Genomic DNA, 18966 nt, shown 5'->3' with positions numbered 1-18966 from the left:
CAAGAGACTTGTGCGGAGGATATGCCAGTTATAAGGGTTCTTTTTTGTTTATTTATTTATTTTTGTCTTTTTGTCTTTTCTAGGGCCGCTCTTGCGGCATATGGAGGTGCCCAGGCTAGGGGTCAAATAGGAGCTATAGCCACCGGCCTACACCACAGTCACAGCAACGCCAGATCGGAGCCGCGTCTTTGACCTACACCACAGCTCACGGCAATGCTGGATCCTTAACCCACTGAGCAAGGCCAGGGATCGAACCCACAACCTCATGGTTCCCAGTCGGATTTGTTAACCACTGAGCTACAATGGGAACTCGGAGTTGTAAGAGTTCTTTGGAACTAATATTTGAAATATTTGGTACAAAAGCCTTACTTTAATAAATAGGATCTGATTTCAACTTGGGCATTTTAAATACAATACCATTTGCAAGGCTCATTCCACTTAGTAATTCTTCAAATTAACCTCCAACAAACTCTCTAATACAAATGCAAGTCAGCAAACGGGTGGCCCTGGGCCTGCCACACTCTGCTTGGCTCCTCACAGCCACGTTCTCACTGTGACATGGAGGATAAGATGACAGGCGGTGAGGCCAGAGAGACGGTCAGAGTCACAGATACCACAGGGCACAGGCCAGCGCGGGACTCACATCCGCCAGACCACACCTCCGCCTCAGCCTCCGAGTGCTGCGGTCTAGGGAAACAAGGAACGGCGATGCCGGTGGGTGACAGGTGCCCCAGTGGGGTGGGCAGGGGCCGGGAGGGCACGGGAAAGGCAAGAGAAGGAAGCAGTGTGCAAAAATAGGAACAATGACACAACCAGTAGGAGGTGGAAAACTGGTTTTCTCTAGGGTTTGTCAAAGCACCTGCCACCTCATCTCAGTACGGAGACATCTAATTAAGTCGGGCAAGCCCAGGGGCTACAGCATGACTGTGCACTTCACCTTGAGAGCTGTGTGCTGAATCTGACAGTGGTCTTCTGTAACTTTCAAATTCCTTTACAAGTAATTAAAGATAGAAAATGCAGGAGTTCCCGTCGTGGCACAGTGGTTAACGAATCTGACTAGGAACCATGAGGTTGCAGGTTCGATCCCTGCCCTTGCTCAGAGGGTTAATTATCCGGTGTTGCTGTGGCTGTGGTGGAGGCCGGCAGCTGCTGTTCTGATTCCACCCCTAGCCTGGGAACCTCCATGTGCCGAGGGTTCGGCCCTAGAAAAGGCAAAAAGACCCCAAAAAAAGTCAAGTCTGCAACAACCAAAAGTAGGAACCCAATTGTGCCCCCCCCACGATGTCACCAAAAAGGACTATTTATATCTTGCTGTGAAATACATTAAAACACTGACTTACTTTCCTCCTCCGCTGTTCAAAGCCGGCGTTGGCCTGGTAAGCAAGTCCGAAATCTGAGAAGATAACTTGGTCTTCGCTGCTGTCTGCTGCTGTACCCTTACTTCGGCTGCATCTGCCAAGTGCATCAGTGTCTTTCTTTCGGGGCTTTCTTCAAAATTCTTACAGCCGATGCATTTGCATATTGAGGAACACATAATTTTTGCCTAAAAGATTTACAAAAGAAAAGCTTCCAAGTCAAAACCAAAAGATATCAAGTCAATAGATCATGGAGTTAGCTGGTCAACTGACAGCAGATAAAATGGAAACATCTCTTGCTGACGAACACCAACTGGGCCAACTGCGCGAGTGCGGACAGGTGCCATTCGCAGAGTGGCTACACGCTGTTGAGGCCTTCCATGTCACTTTGCCCCCGTTAAAGCTCCTCCTCCTGACACAAACAACGTATGTTCTGTATAAAAAATATTCATGAAGGAGTTCTCTTGTGGCTTAGCAGGATAAGGATCTGGTGTTGGCACTGCCGCGGTTCGGGTTCAGTCCCCGGCCTGGGAACCTCCACATGCTGCAGGCACAGCATCCCACCCCCGAAAAATAGTGATACATGACAATACTAAAAACTAAGTCATCCAGGAGTTCCCGTCGTGGCACAGTGGTTAACGAATCCGACTGGGAACCATGAGGTTGTGGGTTCGGTCCCTGGCCTTGCTCAGTGGGTTAACGATCCGGCGTTGCCGTGAGCTGTGGTGTAGGCTGCAGATGCGGCTCGGATCCCGTGTTGCTGTGGCTCTGGCGTAGGCCAGTGGCTACAGCTCCAATTCGACCCCTAGCCTGGGAACCTCCATATGCTGCGGGAGCAGCCCCAAAGAAATAGCAAAAAGACAAAAAAAAAAAAAAACTAAGTCATCCAGAATCCAGCCACCTCAATCAAATCACTACTAACAGGTTGGTGACCTCCTACATATGCAAACACACACACACAGCATCCCATTAAAGGGATGTCACAGATACTGTTTTTCTTATCTCCCCCTCCTTAAAATCACCTCTGCAGATTCCCCAAACCCTTCGCTAGTTCATATTAAACTAGTGTGTCCCTTCATGTAAAAACACGTCAACTACATGCATGTTCTGAAAAGCAAAGACCTTGTGCACATATGCATATTAACTCCCGGGCAGAGACGTCTCTCTCTATTTGCCACACATCCTCTCATACCCACTTCTCTGCATCCGCCTCTTCTCACACTGCGCTCCATGGAAGCCCTCCCTCCAAATGCCATCCGGCAGAGGCTGAATTCACTCTCCTCCTAACTGGGTATTAATCCTTGCTATGGCGTTTACGTGGGCATGGAGGAGGGCTCTTTATCTTGTTGCCAGTTCTTGAGTTCCACAATAATGCATAAAATGATCTCCTGAATACATCATGCTTTTATTTGCATGAGCTCAATTTCCAGAACAGGGCTCACTCTCCAAAGGATGCCTGTATTTTCATTTTAATAGATGCAGCCAGATTGTTTTTCCAAAGGCTACATAACACCTTAATCTTCTTAGCAGTGTATACAGGAAGCCCTTCTCACATTCCTCCAACAGTAGATAGGACAGCTCTTTTTAATATTTACCAATCTGAACAGGAGACGAGGTAAAGTGAGATCTCCTTGTTCTTTAATTTACATTTCCCGGATGCCTAGTAAATTTTAGTATCTTTTGTCCACTGCATCTTCTTCAGTGAACCCACGTCAGTTTAAATAAATTAATAAACCTGTTGTCCTTTCTCTCCTCGGCATCTAGCAAGGTAAACAGACCACGTCATGAATACACTCACCCTGCTCCTTCTTCACAAACACTAATAACTTCCATTTACCAAGAATGGGAAGAAAAAATAAAAAGGATATACCTTTTGAATTAAAGGGGTTACTATGGGCCAGCCTGGGAATCCAACTGACTGAATAAGTATCTAATGGCAAAGAGATAAAAATCCCTCACTTTGGGGGGGGCAGTTAAGATATACCAATAATGGTAATTTGGGTTACATTTCAAGAATTTTAAGTAGTAATAATGTCTAATAGGAACTTGGGAGGGAAAAATTAGAAATCTAAGGCATTGGAGTTCGCGCCGTGGTGCAGCGGAAACGAATCCGACTGGGAACCACTAGGTTGCAGGTTTGACCCCTGGCCTCGCTCAGTGGGTTAAGGATCTGGCGTTGCCGTGAGCTGTGGGTGTAGGTCACAGTCGAGGCTCGGATCTGGCGTTGCTGTGGCTGTGGGGTAGGCCGGCAGCTGGAGCTCCAATTCGACCCCCACCCTGGGAACTTCCATCAGCCAAAGGAGAGAGAGAATAACCTTCCTTAGATGCAATTTTCACTTGTACTGACTTCAGGACTAACAAAATGTTATTTACTATATTTCTTGAGAGGAATATTTCGCCTCTGAAATACATAAATTATAAATTCACGACAGAGAGAAATCAGCACATAAAATCTTCACTAGACACACTTGTGTGGGGCCGGGGACACCGAACGGCAGGGACCGCTGCTGAAGCTGAGCGAAGCTGGCCAAGGAGGAGTGCCGTCCCTGCCGGCATCACATTACCACGTGAAAGGCCAGGCCTTCCGCCAAAACAAAAAGTAAGGTTTCCCTCTGCATAGGAAATTCAATTCGAAAGAATGAAAAAACAGAATACCTGAGAAGAGCCAACTGTAGGAATGACTCAACCCAAATGCCTGTCAGTAAAGAGTTTCGGGCACACCAAAAAACCAATTACAGTAGCCTGGGATTAATCTTGGGCTAGCTTATTTTATTTCAGCTTTGAAAATAAAAATAATAAACTGTATGTAGAACTCTGTCTGAAACAAAAAGCCGATAATTTACAAAGCATCTGTCAAAGCAGAGTTTCCGTATACGTTTTCCAGAAAAGAGGCCTGACCCATAAATAAAAACAGCCAGTTCAACGGGGTAGTGAAACAGTAAAATATGGATGCAATCACTTCACAAGGAACCAATAAACCCCATTCAGCAATTACATATTCCTCCTGACCTATTTTATGCTCCCAAAGCAAACTTCTTAACTTAATTTCCTTTTCTGCAAAGCAGTGTTCTTCCACAGGGCACTACTGGCACCTGGCACGACGTAAGCCTATGCTTTCAGGACCGCACCTTGGAATGCGGGCTGTTCGGTTATCCCTACATAGTTCCCAAAAGCCGGTGGCGGAGAGACTAGGCAGTAATACCCTCAGTGGAGAACCACTGCTATAGAGCTTCCAATCCACTTTAATGTTATTTTTACGAAAATCAGTAAACTGGTGCTGTGATTTGCAAGCTTGCAGGTAAAATGGCCAAGAAGTTATGAGCCGGCACATCAGCTAATGAGACTCCAAGCCGTAATGAGAGGTACTGGTCATCCGAAGCCCTGCCTGGGAGGCCAGAAGGTAGGTCCTCCTCAAATTAGGGCCTGTGGGCTGACGTGACCTATTTTCAAACTGCAGCAGCAAAGGAACTGCCCATTCTCAAGTACATTTTGTTCGCTTGCCCCTCCTAAAGCTACTTTCAAAAGAAAACACATCTCACCTCATAGCACTCACAGTAGTTTTTAAGACACCCGGATCGTTTGCAGTTGCATCCTTTGCTGTGCCGTCGATCCGACTCTCCCTCCTTCCCTTTCCCTATCTTAGGCTTAAAAGCTTCTGGATTTCTGTCAAGACATGCCTATCGAAACAGAACAAACATCAAGTGACGTTAAAATCACAGCAGATGAAACGGACACTCTGCAGAGGGAATTTTCTCTGGAAAATAGTTGAGTTCAACAAGAAACAAGTGAAATAAAAAATAATCACCTTTATTGCTTTTTGCCTTTCATTTTCATGTTCCAAGTTATTATAACAATTAGTACAATTGCAGTTGTTGCAAAATTCACCATTTGCAAAACAGTCACAATACCTGGAATATAAAAATCAGTGTAAGTCATAAAAAAAGCCACTGTTAAAAGAAACAAAATGAGAAATTATCTTATAGAATAGCGTTATATATGCAGTAAAGTATTTCAGAAATGTACCCAGAGCCGCTACTTAAAGAGTTAACAACATATCCTGACTGTCAACCATATGACAAGGCTCGAAATTAAAGTTTCCAACTCCTAGAATTTTGATTTAGAAACTGAGTTCCAGTAGTAACAGCTGTCAACCCAAGAGCTATGTGATTTTATATGTTCCAAAAGTAAGTTATTTAAAATCATGAAAAAGAGAAAACATGGGCTTTACCCTGTTCACAGAACCTGCTCTCCTGAATGACGGTCAGGTCTCTGGATTCTAAATCCGCCTAAGACCACTGCTCTCAACTAACTGCTTCCTGTCGAATCTCTTACGGCTGTACTAGCAAGCAAATTAATCAACAATTTTAAAAACTACACAGAATATCACCTCATTTAGGAGACAAATATGAAGGTCAGAAAAAAGATCAAATTCATTCGGAAGGCCAGAGACCACAGCTGTCTCGTGCTGCTATAACCCTAACCCTCCACCTCCTCTGGCATAAAGACTCTAGAATTACTTCCTTTTTCCTGAATTTCACTGAAAGAGTAGTTTTACTTTGTCATATGTGCTCAAACATTTAATGGTATGTTCATTTACTTTAGACTTAGGAAACTGGTCTGCTGAGAACATTTAGTTAACTTCATTTATTTTTAAAAGCTTTTTCAGTTCTATCAAATGAGGAAACAGGAGCAAAAAGACTTACAATTTCAAACACAGCGACTTTGTACAATTACAGGGCTTTCTGGGCCGACTGGCAGACTCTGATGGGATTATGCTACACACACACACAAAAAAAGATACACATTTTAATCAGTTAAAGGTATTCCTTAAAATTAGAAAAGTATCCAGTCTGTAAATTCCTCCCTGAAATAAAGCTTTGACAAATACATCTAAGAAAAGCTTGCTATTTGTTTCATTTACATTAAGTTCAAAAGCAAGCTGTAACATGAAAAAAAAGGCAGAGATAAGGATTTTAAAAAAGAAAAGTTATCAATAGCTTCTCAAGAACACTCCTCCTTCTGAGAAACTAAAGCTGAAATCTCCTAAACGCTTCTGAGATTCGCTGGTACAAGGAAGTAAGGAGAAAAGGGCCTGTGAGGTTGGAATTGAGGAGAAAAGAGGGCAGACTGGCTCCGTGTACTTAACCAAGCACTGCTTCTCAACCAGGACTGCAAGGGTAGCAATGAACAGATGAACAAGCAAGGACCTGACGACAATCTTAATAGGAGTTAATATCATTTTTATAACACATTCAGGGTGAGATAGAGAAAAGAGGCAGAGAGAAAAAATAACCACACAACTGGGGCAGAATCTGTGAATCTGAGTAAAAGATAACTTGGGAGTTCTTTGACTATTCCTGTAACTTTTCTGTTTAAAGTAATTTCAAAATAAAAAGTACTGCAGAGGCATGCGCACATGGTTTTAAGGGAAAAAAATCAAATACATGTATTCTGAAATATATATTTGATGCTGCATTGAACCTCATCCAACAACTTAACTTGTATCTACGCAAATGACTCACCCATTGAACGGAAGCCTTGCCTGGCTCTGGATAGCAGGTGTCCCAGTAAAGTTAGAGCTGCTTGCTATGGACACGTACGAAGACTGCTGCAGCTACATATAAAGCAAGTAATTTAGTTCATATTTATAAAAATGGACAGTTCTCCACTCCTAGATACAAGGGTCAATAAGAAGCACAAATTCACCTACTAAAACTGGAAAAACAGAATGGAGAATTTCATACAAATACACGCGCTATCTCATGCAGTTCTTCTAAAGACCCAACACTAATACCAGAGGTGAAAGCAATGTGAACATTTTAAAGTAGTGCATGGTACAAATATAAGGAATTCTTTCACAGAGGAGTAAGGAGATCAGAATTAGGAAATTCTAGAGGAATGTCCTGAAAGTACTGTAATAACTTGAACTGGCTAGAAAAATGCAGTGTCTCTACTTGTAAATTAAACAGGTACTATACTGATCGTTCATCACAAGTTATAGAGCATGAGAAGTTACATATGTCATATTTTTCTGTTTTACATTGATGTCTAAACATAAGAAAAGAGGTTCTAAAGATAAAAATACTGAGTATTAATTCTTCGGATCAATATCCACATAACATACTCCAAGGTACGTTTCACTGAAGTACACAGAAAGGCTTCGATAGCATCTGAGTGGATCAACTCAGCAGTTTAGAACACGGTGCTAATCTGCTCCTTAAATGAAAAAGAAACCTTCTGTCTGCTTCCGAGAAAGCAGCTCTCCTAACCTAAGCCAGCCAACTGGCAATACGTGGAATGACCAGACGCATCTAAAAACGACCAGATCGGGACAGATCACTAAAGGTATGAAATCACCACCTGGAAACGCATCTCACGGTCTGTCTTACGAGAGCGAGAGCGAGGCAGTGGCATCACGGTCACAGGGAGGAAGAGTTTCATGACAGGCACAGTCCTTTCCACATTCATGGGGACTTTGCTGATCTTAACTCAAGCTCCTTTCTCTTCTATCTACCTGGCCTTGCCCTGGTACCACACTGTTCTCAGCTCCGCACTGCCTGACTTGCACGCGTGACTTGTGCTGTATATTTCTAAATGCTAGAGATATACAAAAATAAACTCACGAGTTTTCATGAACACTTCAAGGTTTTAGAAAGAGCCATTCCAACACTGAGCTAGACGTCTGTGAGCAGTTTCAGAATGAGATGGTGCTGGACGTCTTAGCCCCAGTTAATCTTTTTGAAATGCAAGGACTTCATTTTTTGCCCATACCTGAGTCACGTACTGAGCTGGAAGCACTGCATAGCCCACATTCCCTGTTCCCGGAGCCGGTGCCAGCACAGTACCTGGTGGCAGGTTAGTGAGGTTTGGCTGGATTTGTGGCAGTGGGGTAGCAGGCATGATGAGCCGCTGCTGTGGCTGGCTGGTGGTAACTATTTGGGAAGTTGGATTGATCGGTTTGGGAACAACCTAAAAAGAAAGGAAGTATATCAATGATTATAAAAGTAAAATTTACAGCTTCTCCATTCAGGATAAATCTCTTAAACTTAGGGCATGAAGAGGTACAAACTAGTGGGTGTAAAAGAAGCTGCAAGGGTGTGCTGCACAACCACAGGGAACATGGCCAGTATCTTCCAGTAACTGCGCATGGACTACGACCTTTAAAGCTGTGCAGCACTCTGCGGTACGCCCGCGACGTACGTAGTACTGCGCATGAACTACACGTCCATAAAAATAAAAACACAAATCTCTTATGGGGGGGGCGTCTCTGGATACTTATTTATTTACACGGAGATGTTGAAAAACACACGCAGGGTTCATTACTTTTAGCCGGAAGAAAAGGCGTGTGAAAAGACCGGGTGAAGCGAGAGCTGAAAATTAGAGACAAGCCGGGGAATTCGCACCGCACACTCGTCCTCGGAGGCACGAGCCCCGCAGCTCCGCCCCCCCCCCCCCCCCCGCCCCGCTCCTCCCCGGGCGGGAGCGCCGGCCTGCGCAGGCGCAAGGCCCGCGGCAGCGGCAACCTCCAGGACCCGCGTCTGCGAGCAGCGGGGGCGCGTCTAATTCTCTACATCTTCGGCAGCACAGCCCGTGAAAGAACGTGTTATTTAACAGTCTTTAAAATAACAATGGTGTCAAAGCCTAACTTCCCATCTTCAAAGCCGAGAGGCGCCCGCCGGGGAGAGACGGGGAAGGCGCGGGACACTCACCTGCTTGACCGCCTGCGCCGAGACAAGGGGGACGGACATCCGCACCGGGGTGGCGCTCACCCCCACGGGCTTTGCTTCGGAAAGGGGAGGAAAGGGACAGCTTATTGACCGGAAACGGTGACAAAACATTAAGATACTTCGTTCCCTCCCAACAGGCTTAAAGAATCCCACCGGTTTCCTGCTCGGAGGAATCCTTCATCAAGACATACCTTCAAAATTCTTCAACCCATCCTCCAGGGAACTTACATTTAAGTTCATCCACTTTATGGAGGAATGTCTGTGGTTCACAACATCTACTGAGGAGACTTCCGCCTGTATTCAGATGCTTGATACACCCACTACTAAATCCAGGCAGGTGAAATGATGCATACATAAAACTGCCATTTGGGAGCGTGGGTAACTATGCCGTTCAGCACTATTTTGCTTTTTTGCTTTTTTTTAGGGCCACACGCGTGGCACATGAAGGTTCCGAGACCAGGGGTCAAATGAGAGCGGCAGCTGCCGGCCTACACCACAGCACAGCAACGCTGGATCCCTAACCCACTGAGCAAGGCCCGGGACACTGGTCGAGATCCGAACCCACCGAGCCGCCATGGGAACTCCTGTTCAATACTATTTCTCATTCTGTGTTTACATTCATGCTAGAGGAAGTCCCATTCGTGTATGATTTCACCGTTTACAGAGCACCAGGAACAGGCAGCAGAGCAGGAAGCTGAGGATGGCCTCCCGAGAGTCCTAAGACCCTGGAGCTTCACATCCCAACTCTGCCGCTAACTACTTAAGCTCTCTCTGCCCACACCCCTGTCTGCAATATGGGCACGGTATCTCCCTTACAGGGTAACGGGGTTAAATATGTTAATCCATGAAAATTTATTACAACAGTGCTCAGCAAATAGTAAGTGCTCAGTAAATGTTAGCTGCCATTATTGTGACTGCTGTTGCTATGACAACCATTGCTGCTGTATAAGTGGCACTGTGGACAGTGTTCCAGGGAAACTAAAGTACAAGACACCTGCTCAACCCGATGACGTTACGTAGAGCAGATTAGACAGGTACCTCAATAAAATGCATACTGCTAAAAGACCCGGAGAAAGTGCCATGGAACGCCAAAGGAGACAGAACACACATCCAGCTGGCAGGGATGGGAATACGGAAGCTGCCTGGAGGAGAGGGTCTGAGCTGAGTCCTGACCACTGGCCAGGCTGCACAGCGGGCACCCAGCCTGGAGGAGGGCAGTCCACGCGGAGGCAGAGCGTGAGGAGTGGAGGCTTGATACTGGGAAGTAGCAAGGCATGTCACACGATGCTGGGAACAGACCTAGGGCTGCAGTAGGCGAGCAAAGGGAAAAGGCAGAGTGCGGCCGTTTTGACCTTGAACGTCAGGGTAGACGTCTGTATAGTTCATCTGTATTTTTAACTCGGTGGGCAATGAGACGTCTCTGAGGACTGTGAAGTACAGCACCATCACTGGACTGGACAAGAAGAAACGGTGTGGCAGTCGTGCATGAAACAGAAGGGAGGGGCAGGAAGTTTAGCAGAGCACCAAACACGCGGTCCCATCAAGGGTGACAGTCCCGGAGGTGAAAAGGAGAGAACGGCTGCCAGAGACACAGTGGAGGGAAAAGGGACAGGAATCGCCACCTGGGTGACTGGAGGGCAGGAACTGTAGGCACAAGGGAAGAGAGTCAGTGGTCGTGGTGCTTTCAAGTGAATGGCAAAGTGACGGCTATTAGAACTGAAAATCCAAGGATGAGCTGATTTGAAAGGAAGATGAAGCCTGACAAGGAGAAATGCTATGATGCAATTCAGGACAGAAGCTGGCACTAGACCTGTATGTCTGGATCAAAAGAAGTAGGACTTCTAATACTGCCTTCTGCCTGCCAGTCCCGCACGCCCAAGGAGGGATTTAAGAAGACACAAAGGACAGCCCCCTGGATCTGATTTATGCAAAAGGCCTAGAGCCTGCTCTCAAAGAGAAAGACTGAGATAATGGGTGGGAACTAAACTGCTCTGAACACTGGAACAAACAAACTGCTCTGAACAATCAAAGAAAGAGAACAGACTTCCTTGGAGAGAAAAGCTGTTAACAGAGGTTTTTACTCTCAGTGGGGAAAGGAGGGTTGATGGCTAAAGACAAAAAGTTGAGAGCCCTGGGAGAACAGCCCAGAGAGAGTGCTCGGACCTAAGAGGACGCAGGCCCCTGCCGCGCGGTGACCGGCCAGAAGGGAGGGGAAGCTGGGAGACCTCCAGAAAGAGCACCTGATCTGTGCCGAGTTTAACAAGGGTGGTAGAAATGGACCGTCCCTCAACGAAGCTGCTATACAAAGCAACTCTGCGTGTAACCATAAGCAGCGACACCTGAGAGCCGATTTGAAACTGTTTCCTGTTCTGTTTTGACTCTAACCACTGGAGACGGGTCTCAGCAATAATACAAGGAATTAAAAGGAATAAAAGCCTGAATTCCTACTCAGGACACGGAAGAGGGGGCTCCTACACCGCTTGCTCCTTGACGAGGAGATGCTGGTCATTGGGCCACGAACGCAGGAGCAGGGATTCTGAGCTAAGCGCACAGCCAGAGAAATCGGGGGTCTTCCTGGAGGTCTGCGAAGTGACAGGCACGGCGTGTGCGGCCTGCCCTGACTCACAGCCCCCGGGAGACTCGGCTGATCCTCATGTGGATAAGGAAAGGGGAGGAGGTGTCCCCACGCGTGTACAGCAGTGCGCGAGCACACACACCCAGCAAGAAAACCCGTGAACTCTAGGTTTTCATTAGCTTGGCATCTGCACGCTCAGTTTGAAGTGAAATCGAGGGAATGGAGAAAACAGAAGACGGTGGTGAGGAAAGAACAGTACGTGGAGGAGGGGCCGCACCGAGATGACAGCCCGAGTCAACCGCCCAGACCCGGCCTCCCCCGCTCGCAGGCACCCCATTCCCACCACTGCGGTTTCCCAGGAGGCCGGAGTGATCTTTAACTCTGGGTCTTTAACAGGCATTCTGAACAATCCTTTTACAACTGTCTCCTTCCAAACTTGAGAAACCATACCTGCTAGGGTGTGAGGGTTTTTAATTTCTTAAACTGAGGTTTTTCCCTCACCAGGGTTACAGATGATATTCTAAAGAGGGTACTCAAGCAATCTTCTGGGTCCTTCCACTGTGCCATGTGCCTTCACGCCAGCAATGAGCATGGCGGAGCCTTTGAATGCGGGTGTTTGTACAGCTCTGGTGATGGGAAAGGGTTCAAGATGAGCCCAATTCCCTTTGGTATTTAAGTAAATCCCTCACTGGGAATTAAGCCCTTAGAAAGACAAATAATACTTTTGATGAACTAGAGCAACTCTTTCGCTTATCTCTAACGAAAACTATAAACCTAACTGGTTATTCCTAGGAAATAATATTTTACATATCCCCAGACCTTTCATGGGATACGAGAGAAAGACAAAAAGAGAAAACTATGGGTGAGTATAAGGAAATAGCCCAAGTGGTATGTGCATCTGCGCAGGTGGGCAGGAGCCAGAGAAACCGAGGGAGAGCAGAGAGGGACAGAGGGGAGGGCAAAGAAGGGAGCGGCAGGGAAGCGGAAAGCAGGGAAGGATCAAGAGAACAGAGGGGCGGAGGGAAGCAGAAGGGCAGACGGGAGACTGGGGAGAGAGGCACCAGTTAAACACACTGGAATTACGAAACGTCCAGGCCTCCCCCCTCTTCCTGCATCTCCGGCTTCCTTTCCTGCTCATCCGAAAGCTTATTCTTGATAATGAGTAAATTAGGGTTAATATTATACTGGAAATGGACACTCGCATATTGTGTATATACAAACACAAAATATAACCAACGACATCCAATGACTACTTTCTATCTTTATGATGTCGAAGTAAACGGAACTTTTAGCACTTAGTACTCCAAGTAATGAAAGAATATAAACCTGACTCCTTTAGCAATAGGCAAGTTCCATTTTTCTTCTCATAAAGAACACTATAATAAAAGATTTTTTTTCCAAAGTCAATTTAAAGAGAGATTAGGAAATATAACTACTTGATATGTCTAATTTTAATAAGACTACACACTAAAATAGTTTCCCTCATGTATCCTCCATTTTCTCCTACTGGTAGTTTAAAAAATAGGTTTTTCTTTCACTTTCCTTGGATGAACTAGCTATCAGCAACAGAGAGGGCCAACACTCTGATCCCTTCATAAAATGACGGAGCAAACAAATGGTCTTTAATCAGTCTATTTACATACAGCAAACAATAAGTCATTCACCTGCCCTGTCATTCTGACATTGATGGAATATGCAGTGGTCTTCCAAGGAAAACAATTAGGCCCCACATATAAACTGTCCTTATCCTTTCGCAGTATCAATTTTCTAACAAGTAGATAAATACGAAGAGAGGTTGTGTGTGGGAGCCTGTGTATGTATGTCAGGTGGCTGGAAGGGTTAAACTCACACAGAAAGCAGAAGACCTGCAAACATGAATACCTGCCAGGAAAAGTACAAATGAGAAAAAAAAAAAAAAAAGAGAGAGAGAATTGCTTTTATTAAGAATTATAAATTCAGGAGTTCCCACTGTGGCACAGTACAGTGGAAATGAATCCAACTAGGAACCATGAGGTTTAGGGTTCGATCCCTGGCCTTGCTCAGTGGGTTCAGGATCTGGCGTCGCCTTGAGCTGTGGTGTAGGTCGCAGACACGGCTCAGATCTCGCATTGCTATGGCTGTGGCATAGGCTGGCGGCTACAGCTCTGACTGGACCCCTAGCCTAGGAACCTCCATATTGGCCCTAATTAAGACAAAAAGACAAAAAAAATTTATGAATTCAAAATAAGTTAAAAAAAAATGAAAGTGACACAGAGTTCATACTTATCATTTATATCTGGCCTACTACTCATTTCAACTGACCCAAACCCTGTGTAGTTTAGACGGCTTGGTAATTGAGAAAATGAGATAAATAATCTGGTTCAATTTAAATCTATCCTACTGGCCTAAGGTCCGGTTTTTAAACCAGCAATAACATGGCTGCCCACAACCTGCTGAGTAAGTATGCTTATCTGGTATTCTAGCGCATCCTGTGTATCAGTACACAGCTGTAAGACTATCTCACTACTTTCTACAACAGCTGCTGCTCAAACTGTCAGCTGCAAGGCCATACTTAATCAGGATTTCAGCAAGAAAAGGACACATTTCTTTGATAATGTTCAAATTATTAATTACCCGTTTTTATTTTTTTCCCCTTCTGAGCCACACCCATGGCAGGAAGTTCCATGGAAGTTCCCAGGCCAGGGATCGAATCCAAGCCACCGCTGCAACCTGCGCCACAGCTGTGGCAATGCCAGATCCTTAACCCACCGTACCCGGGCTGGGGATTGAACCCACGCCACTCAGCAACCGGAGCTGCTGCAGTCAGATCCTTAACCCCCTGTGCCAAAGCAGGAACTCCAAGGTATTAACTGTTTTTTTTAAAAATGGTTACTAACCTTGCTGAAGAGGCTGAGTGTTTGTACTAGGATTCTGACTAACTGGCTGGGCTGAACTACTGGCTGTTGTGGCAGTAACAAGTCGGACATAGTGAAACTTGCTTCCAGGCACTTGAATCTGCTGGACGTTGGGAGCGGTTGCCAGAGGAATAATTGTCTTAAACTGAGATGTGCTCACGCCTCCAACAGCGATGGCCTGCACAGCTGATTTCACTGCCTAGTAAACACACAAGAGGACTGCCGTTACTCCGGGACCGCACATGCTTCCTCCTCCTCCTCTTACCATGACAGTTGCTCAAGTAACAAAGCACGTCCCCGCATGTCATCGAAGCTGCTGAAAAGAACAACCTGTTCCAGAAAAACGCACAGTGATGAGTACAGGAGTGAAACCGAAATTCATCAATTCCGCCTTCCATCCCAGCAGGTACCTTCCTTGGGAGTCCAGTCAGATGAGCTGCTATGAAGAATCTATTACTTAAATTATATGAACTTGCACAGTTTGGTTAATGTCACGGAAAATTTATAAGAAAAATGTTATTTTAAAACTTTCAGAATTAATTTCATATCAACATAGAGAAAAAAGGATACAGATATTCGGTTTCATTGCTACCCACCAAATTAACTACTACCAATTTCATTTCCACATGTCCTAAAGGAGAAAAAAACACAGAAGAAAAGCCCATCTTACACCTCAGTTAAGTCCAGCAAATTCTGAAAAGCTTATAATACTCCATAGATACAAATGTCCCCACTAGCCTATGGGTAGAAGGCCAAATTTAGTCCAGAATTACCACAACATTGGTTGTCTAGGGAAACCAGCTAATTTTGGATGATTCATATCTGAGTCAACATAATCATTTAATTATTTTAATCCTTTCCTTCAGTCCGACAAAAAACAACGCAACTTCCCGAAAAGCTAAATGAAACATCAAAGGCAGAACAGAAGATGTGTGATCAAATGTACAACAGGCTGCCACACAAAGCAAAGGTCGAGATGAGGTTCTCCACCTAGTACTATGGTGCTTTTTTTTTTTACAAAGAATTACATCCCCTAAGAATCAAAAAGAGAAAAGAAAAAAAAAAAAAAGGATTTACACCCCCACCTCTTCTTCCAAAAACCCTCAGGCTAAAAGGCAAGTGACATGATGGATAATAATTTATAAAAGAATAATTTTGAAGAATTTGAACACTGTCATAAAAGCAGAGAGGAAAAAGGGGAAGAATGTCACTTAGTTGGGAAACTCTGCAGATAATAGATTAGTTCAGCATAAAATAATTCTCATACTATCATTAGGCAGAGGCATTACAGAGTACCTTTAAAATAAAGACAAGAGATAATAGCCATGACGGTCAGTGAGTTCGATGAAAATATAAAGCTTAAGAAAAGGGTCAGGGAGTTCGCATTGTGGCCCAGTGGGTTAAGAAGCCAACTAGTAACCATGAGGATGTAGGTTTGATCCCTGGCCTCGCTCAGTGGGTAAGGAATCTGCTGATGCTGTGAGCTGTGGTGTAGGCCAGTGGCTACAGCTCTGATTCAACCCCTAGCCTGGGAAGCTCCATATGCCGCAGGTACAGCCTAAAAAAAAATAAAAGATAAAAAATAACTTAAAATTTTTTTAAATAAAGAAAAGGGACAAGTATGTACATATGGCAGCTACTGAGACATCAGGCAACCTATGAGACATATACGTAAAATGGTACAGGAGACACTGTGCTTGGTATATCAGCTCAAACTGGAAAGACTACTATTTTGAGAAACAAGGTAGGGGCAAAGAGTAGGGGAAGAATAAAGTGGGTGTCTGAGGAACAGACACACACCACTACATATAAAATACACAACAAAGACCAACTGAATAGCACAAGGAACTATATTCAATGTCTCTTAATAACCTATAGTGGAAAAGAATCAGAAAAATAATACATATAATATATATAAACTGACTTTGCTGTACACTAAAAACTAATATAACACCATAAATCAACTATGCTTCAATTTAAAAAAAATTAAAATAAAAAAGAAACTTTAAGTGTGAAAAAAAAAGAGTTCCCATCATGGCTCAGCGCAAATGAATCTGTGTAGGAACCGTAGGTCATGGGTTTGATTCCTGGCCTTGCTCAGTAGGTTAAGGATTCGGCGTTGCAGTGAGCTATAGTGTAGGTTGCAGATGCAGCTTGGTCTGGTATTGCTGTGGCTGTGGCGTAGGCTGGCAGCTGTAGCTTCCATTAGACCCCTAGCCCTTTAAAAAAAAAAGAAAAAAAGAAAGAAAGAAAACAAATAACATGCCTCAGATACAATAGTTAAATTTGCTGGGTATTTAATACATACAGAGGATAGTGCTTTTGAAAACGCTAACATTTTCTGATTTAAATCTAGAGAGTTCTTGTGTGGCTCAGCAGATTAAGGACTTGACAATGTCTCTGTAAGGATGTGGGTTCGATCCCTGGCCTCACTCAGTGGGTTAAGGATCTGGCATTGTTGCAAGCTGTAGCACAGGTTACAGATGTGGCTCAGATCTGGCGTTGCTGTGGCTGTGGAGTATGCCTGCAGCTCCAATTCGACCCCTAGCCCAGGAACTTCCATAAATGACCATAAGAAGAAAAAAATTTTTTTAATTAAAAAATAAATAAATTTAGCAACCACACCATGAGCTGGGTACCTCATAGCACAAGTGCTGGGGCTGGTTTAGACAGGTCTGCATAGTATATCTTCTTTCCAGTTCCACTACCAACGTTTTGTATCCTAAACTTCAAGCTACAACTCTTACAAGCTGTACATAATTGAGTCTTCCAGAACCAAATCAGCTATGACTATTTTTTATCAGCATATTTTTTTTACACCTAACATAGTTAATTAACTACTTGGATTTAAATCTATCATTGTACTGTTTCCTGATTATGTTACTATGGGTTTTTTTGGTCTTTTTAGGGCCACACCTACAGCATATAGAGGTTCCCAGGCTAGGGGTCGAATCAGAGCTGTAGCCTCTGGCCTTCACCACAGCCACAGCAATGTGGGAACCAAGCCGCATCTGCGACCTACACCATAGCTCAGAGCAATGTCAGATCTTTAACCCACTAAGAAAGGCCAGGGATCGAACCTGTGTCCTCATGGATGCTAGGCAGGTTCATTTCTGCCGAGCCACAACGGGAACTCCTTTTTTTTCTATGTTGCTATTCTTCTAACAGTTACTCTAGAGATTACAAGTACAATGTAGGTATTAAATTGGCACTTTGTACATTACCTAGACAATGAAAGAAACTAACATCCATCGCTAATTCTTGCCCAGTCTTTATTAAGTATTCTAATTCTACATATAAACTCCATAAAACATTCAGAGACCCACAAATTAACTCTTTCTGAGCTTCCCTTTGGGATCATTTTCCTCCAGCCTAAATTCATTCCCATGAATTCTTAATTTTAGTTTTAAGTTTTCAGTTTGAAAATATTCACCCGATTCCTTTTTAAAGTTGTTGATTCTCTGCTAAAGTTCATCTTGTTAAATAAATTTCTGAATATATTGATCTTCGTTATTTAAAAAGAAAACCTAGAGTTCCTGTTGTGGCTCATCAGGTTAAGAACTGGACGAGTATCCATAAGGATGTGAGGTGAATCCCTGGCCTCGCTCAGTAGGTTAAGGATCCAGTGTTGCCGTGAGCTGTGGTGTAGGTCGCAGATGTGGCTCCGACCCCATGTTGCTGTGGCTGTGGTGTAGGCGGGCAGCTGCAGCTCTGATTCAACCCCTAGCCTGGAAACCTCCCTATGCCATGAGTGCAGCTCTAATAAGAAAAAATAAATAAAAACTTAAAAAAAAGAAAAAAAAAAGGAAAGAAAAGCTGATAACTCCGTTACCTACATCTCTTGGTTTGAATAATTTGGTCTGTTTGCCTGGTATGTCTGATGATTTGTGACTGACTTCTGGACACTGTTTATAAAAACATCAAGGAGCTCCTCTGAGGCTTGGGATGATTTATATTCCCCCGGAAAACACTGAGTTTGGCTTCTGGCAGGCAGTTAAGGAGTAGAGGCAGATTATCCTAAGCCAATCACAAAATGAGCTGATTTGAAGCTGGGCTTCAATCCTTCCTTCTAGAACCAGTCTATTTCTGGTTCACTCTTCCCCCAGAGGTCTTCAGTATTTGTTTACCAAGCTTCATCCTTCTTGTTAGGGCCTGAACCCAAAGTTTTGTCCACAAGGTCTGTAAGACTGACAGATCTGCTCAGCTCCTTAACTTTTCAGGGGCCACTCTCTGCTCATCTTAGTCTCTCAGCGACAACTCACGAATCAGCAATAAGGAGAAGGGTCACAGTGACCAGCAGGCAATTTCTCCAGGCTTCCCCTGGCTTCTGGGTCGTGGTCTCTAAGGTCCTGGCTCCCTGGGTGGATCTCCAATACCTTCAAACAGATTTTTTTTTTTTTTTTTTTTTTGTCTTT

At 44.4% G+C, this 18966-nt stretch overlaps 1 protein-coding gene across 14 annotated transcripts in view; it reads right to left on the bottom strand.

Moving 5' to 3' along the window:
* Positions 1–18966, bottom strand: part of LIN54 (lin-54 DREAM MuvB core complex component) — a 67341-nt gene that overhangs the window by 3693 nt on the left and 44682 nt on the right. For all 14 annotated transcript variants that reach the window (XM_021101861.2, XM_021101866.2, XM_021101867.2 and 11 more), the window contains 8 exons: positions 14534–14750; positions 9065–9138; positions 8127–8324; positions 6878–6969; positions 6059–6130; positions 5161–5263; positions 4895–5032; positions 1341–1543 (listed from right to left, as the gene is read on the bottom strand). In XM_021101861.2, the coding sequence (XP_020957520.1) occupies positions 1341–1543; positions 4895–5032; positions 5161–5263; positions 6059–6130; positions 6878–6969; positions 8127–8324; positions 9065–9138; positions 14534–14750 (1097 nt within the window). The remainder of the gene's footprint in view (positions 1–1340; positions 1544–4894; positions 5033–5160; positions 5264–6058; positions 6131–6877; positions 6970–8126; positions 8325–9064; positions 9139–14533; positions 14751–18966) is intronic.

This window comes from Sus scrofa, chromosome 8, assembly GCF_054392235.1.
Source record: "Sus scrofa isolate SSC_HxYL_T2T_F1_AM1 chromosome 8, Sscrofa_HxYL_maternal_Yorkshire_Landrace_v2.0, whole genome shotgun sequence".
Lineage (NCBI taxonomy): Eukaryota > Metazoa > Chordata > Mammalia > Artiodactyla > Suidae > Sus > Sus scrofa.
This window is presented reverse-complemented; position numbering and strand designations above follow the sequence as displayed.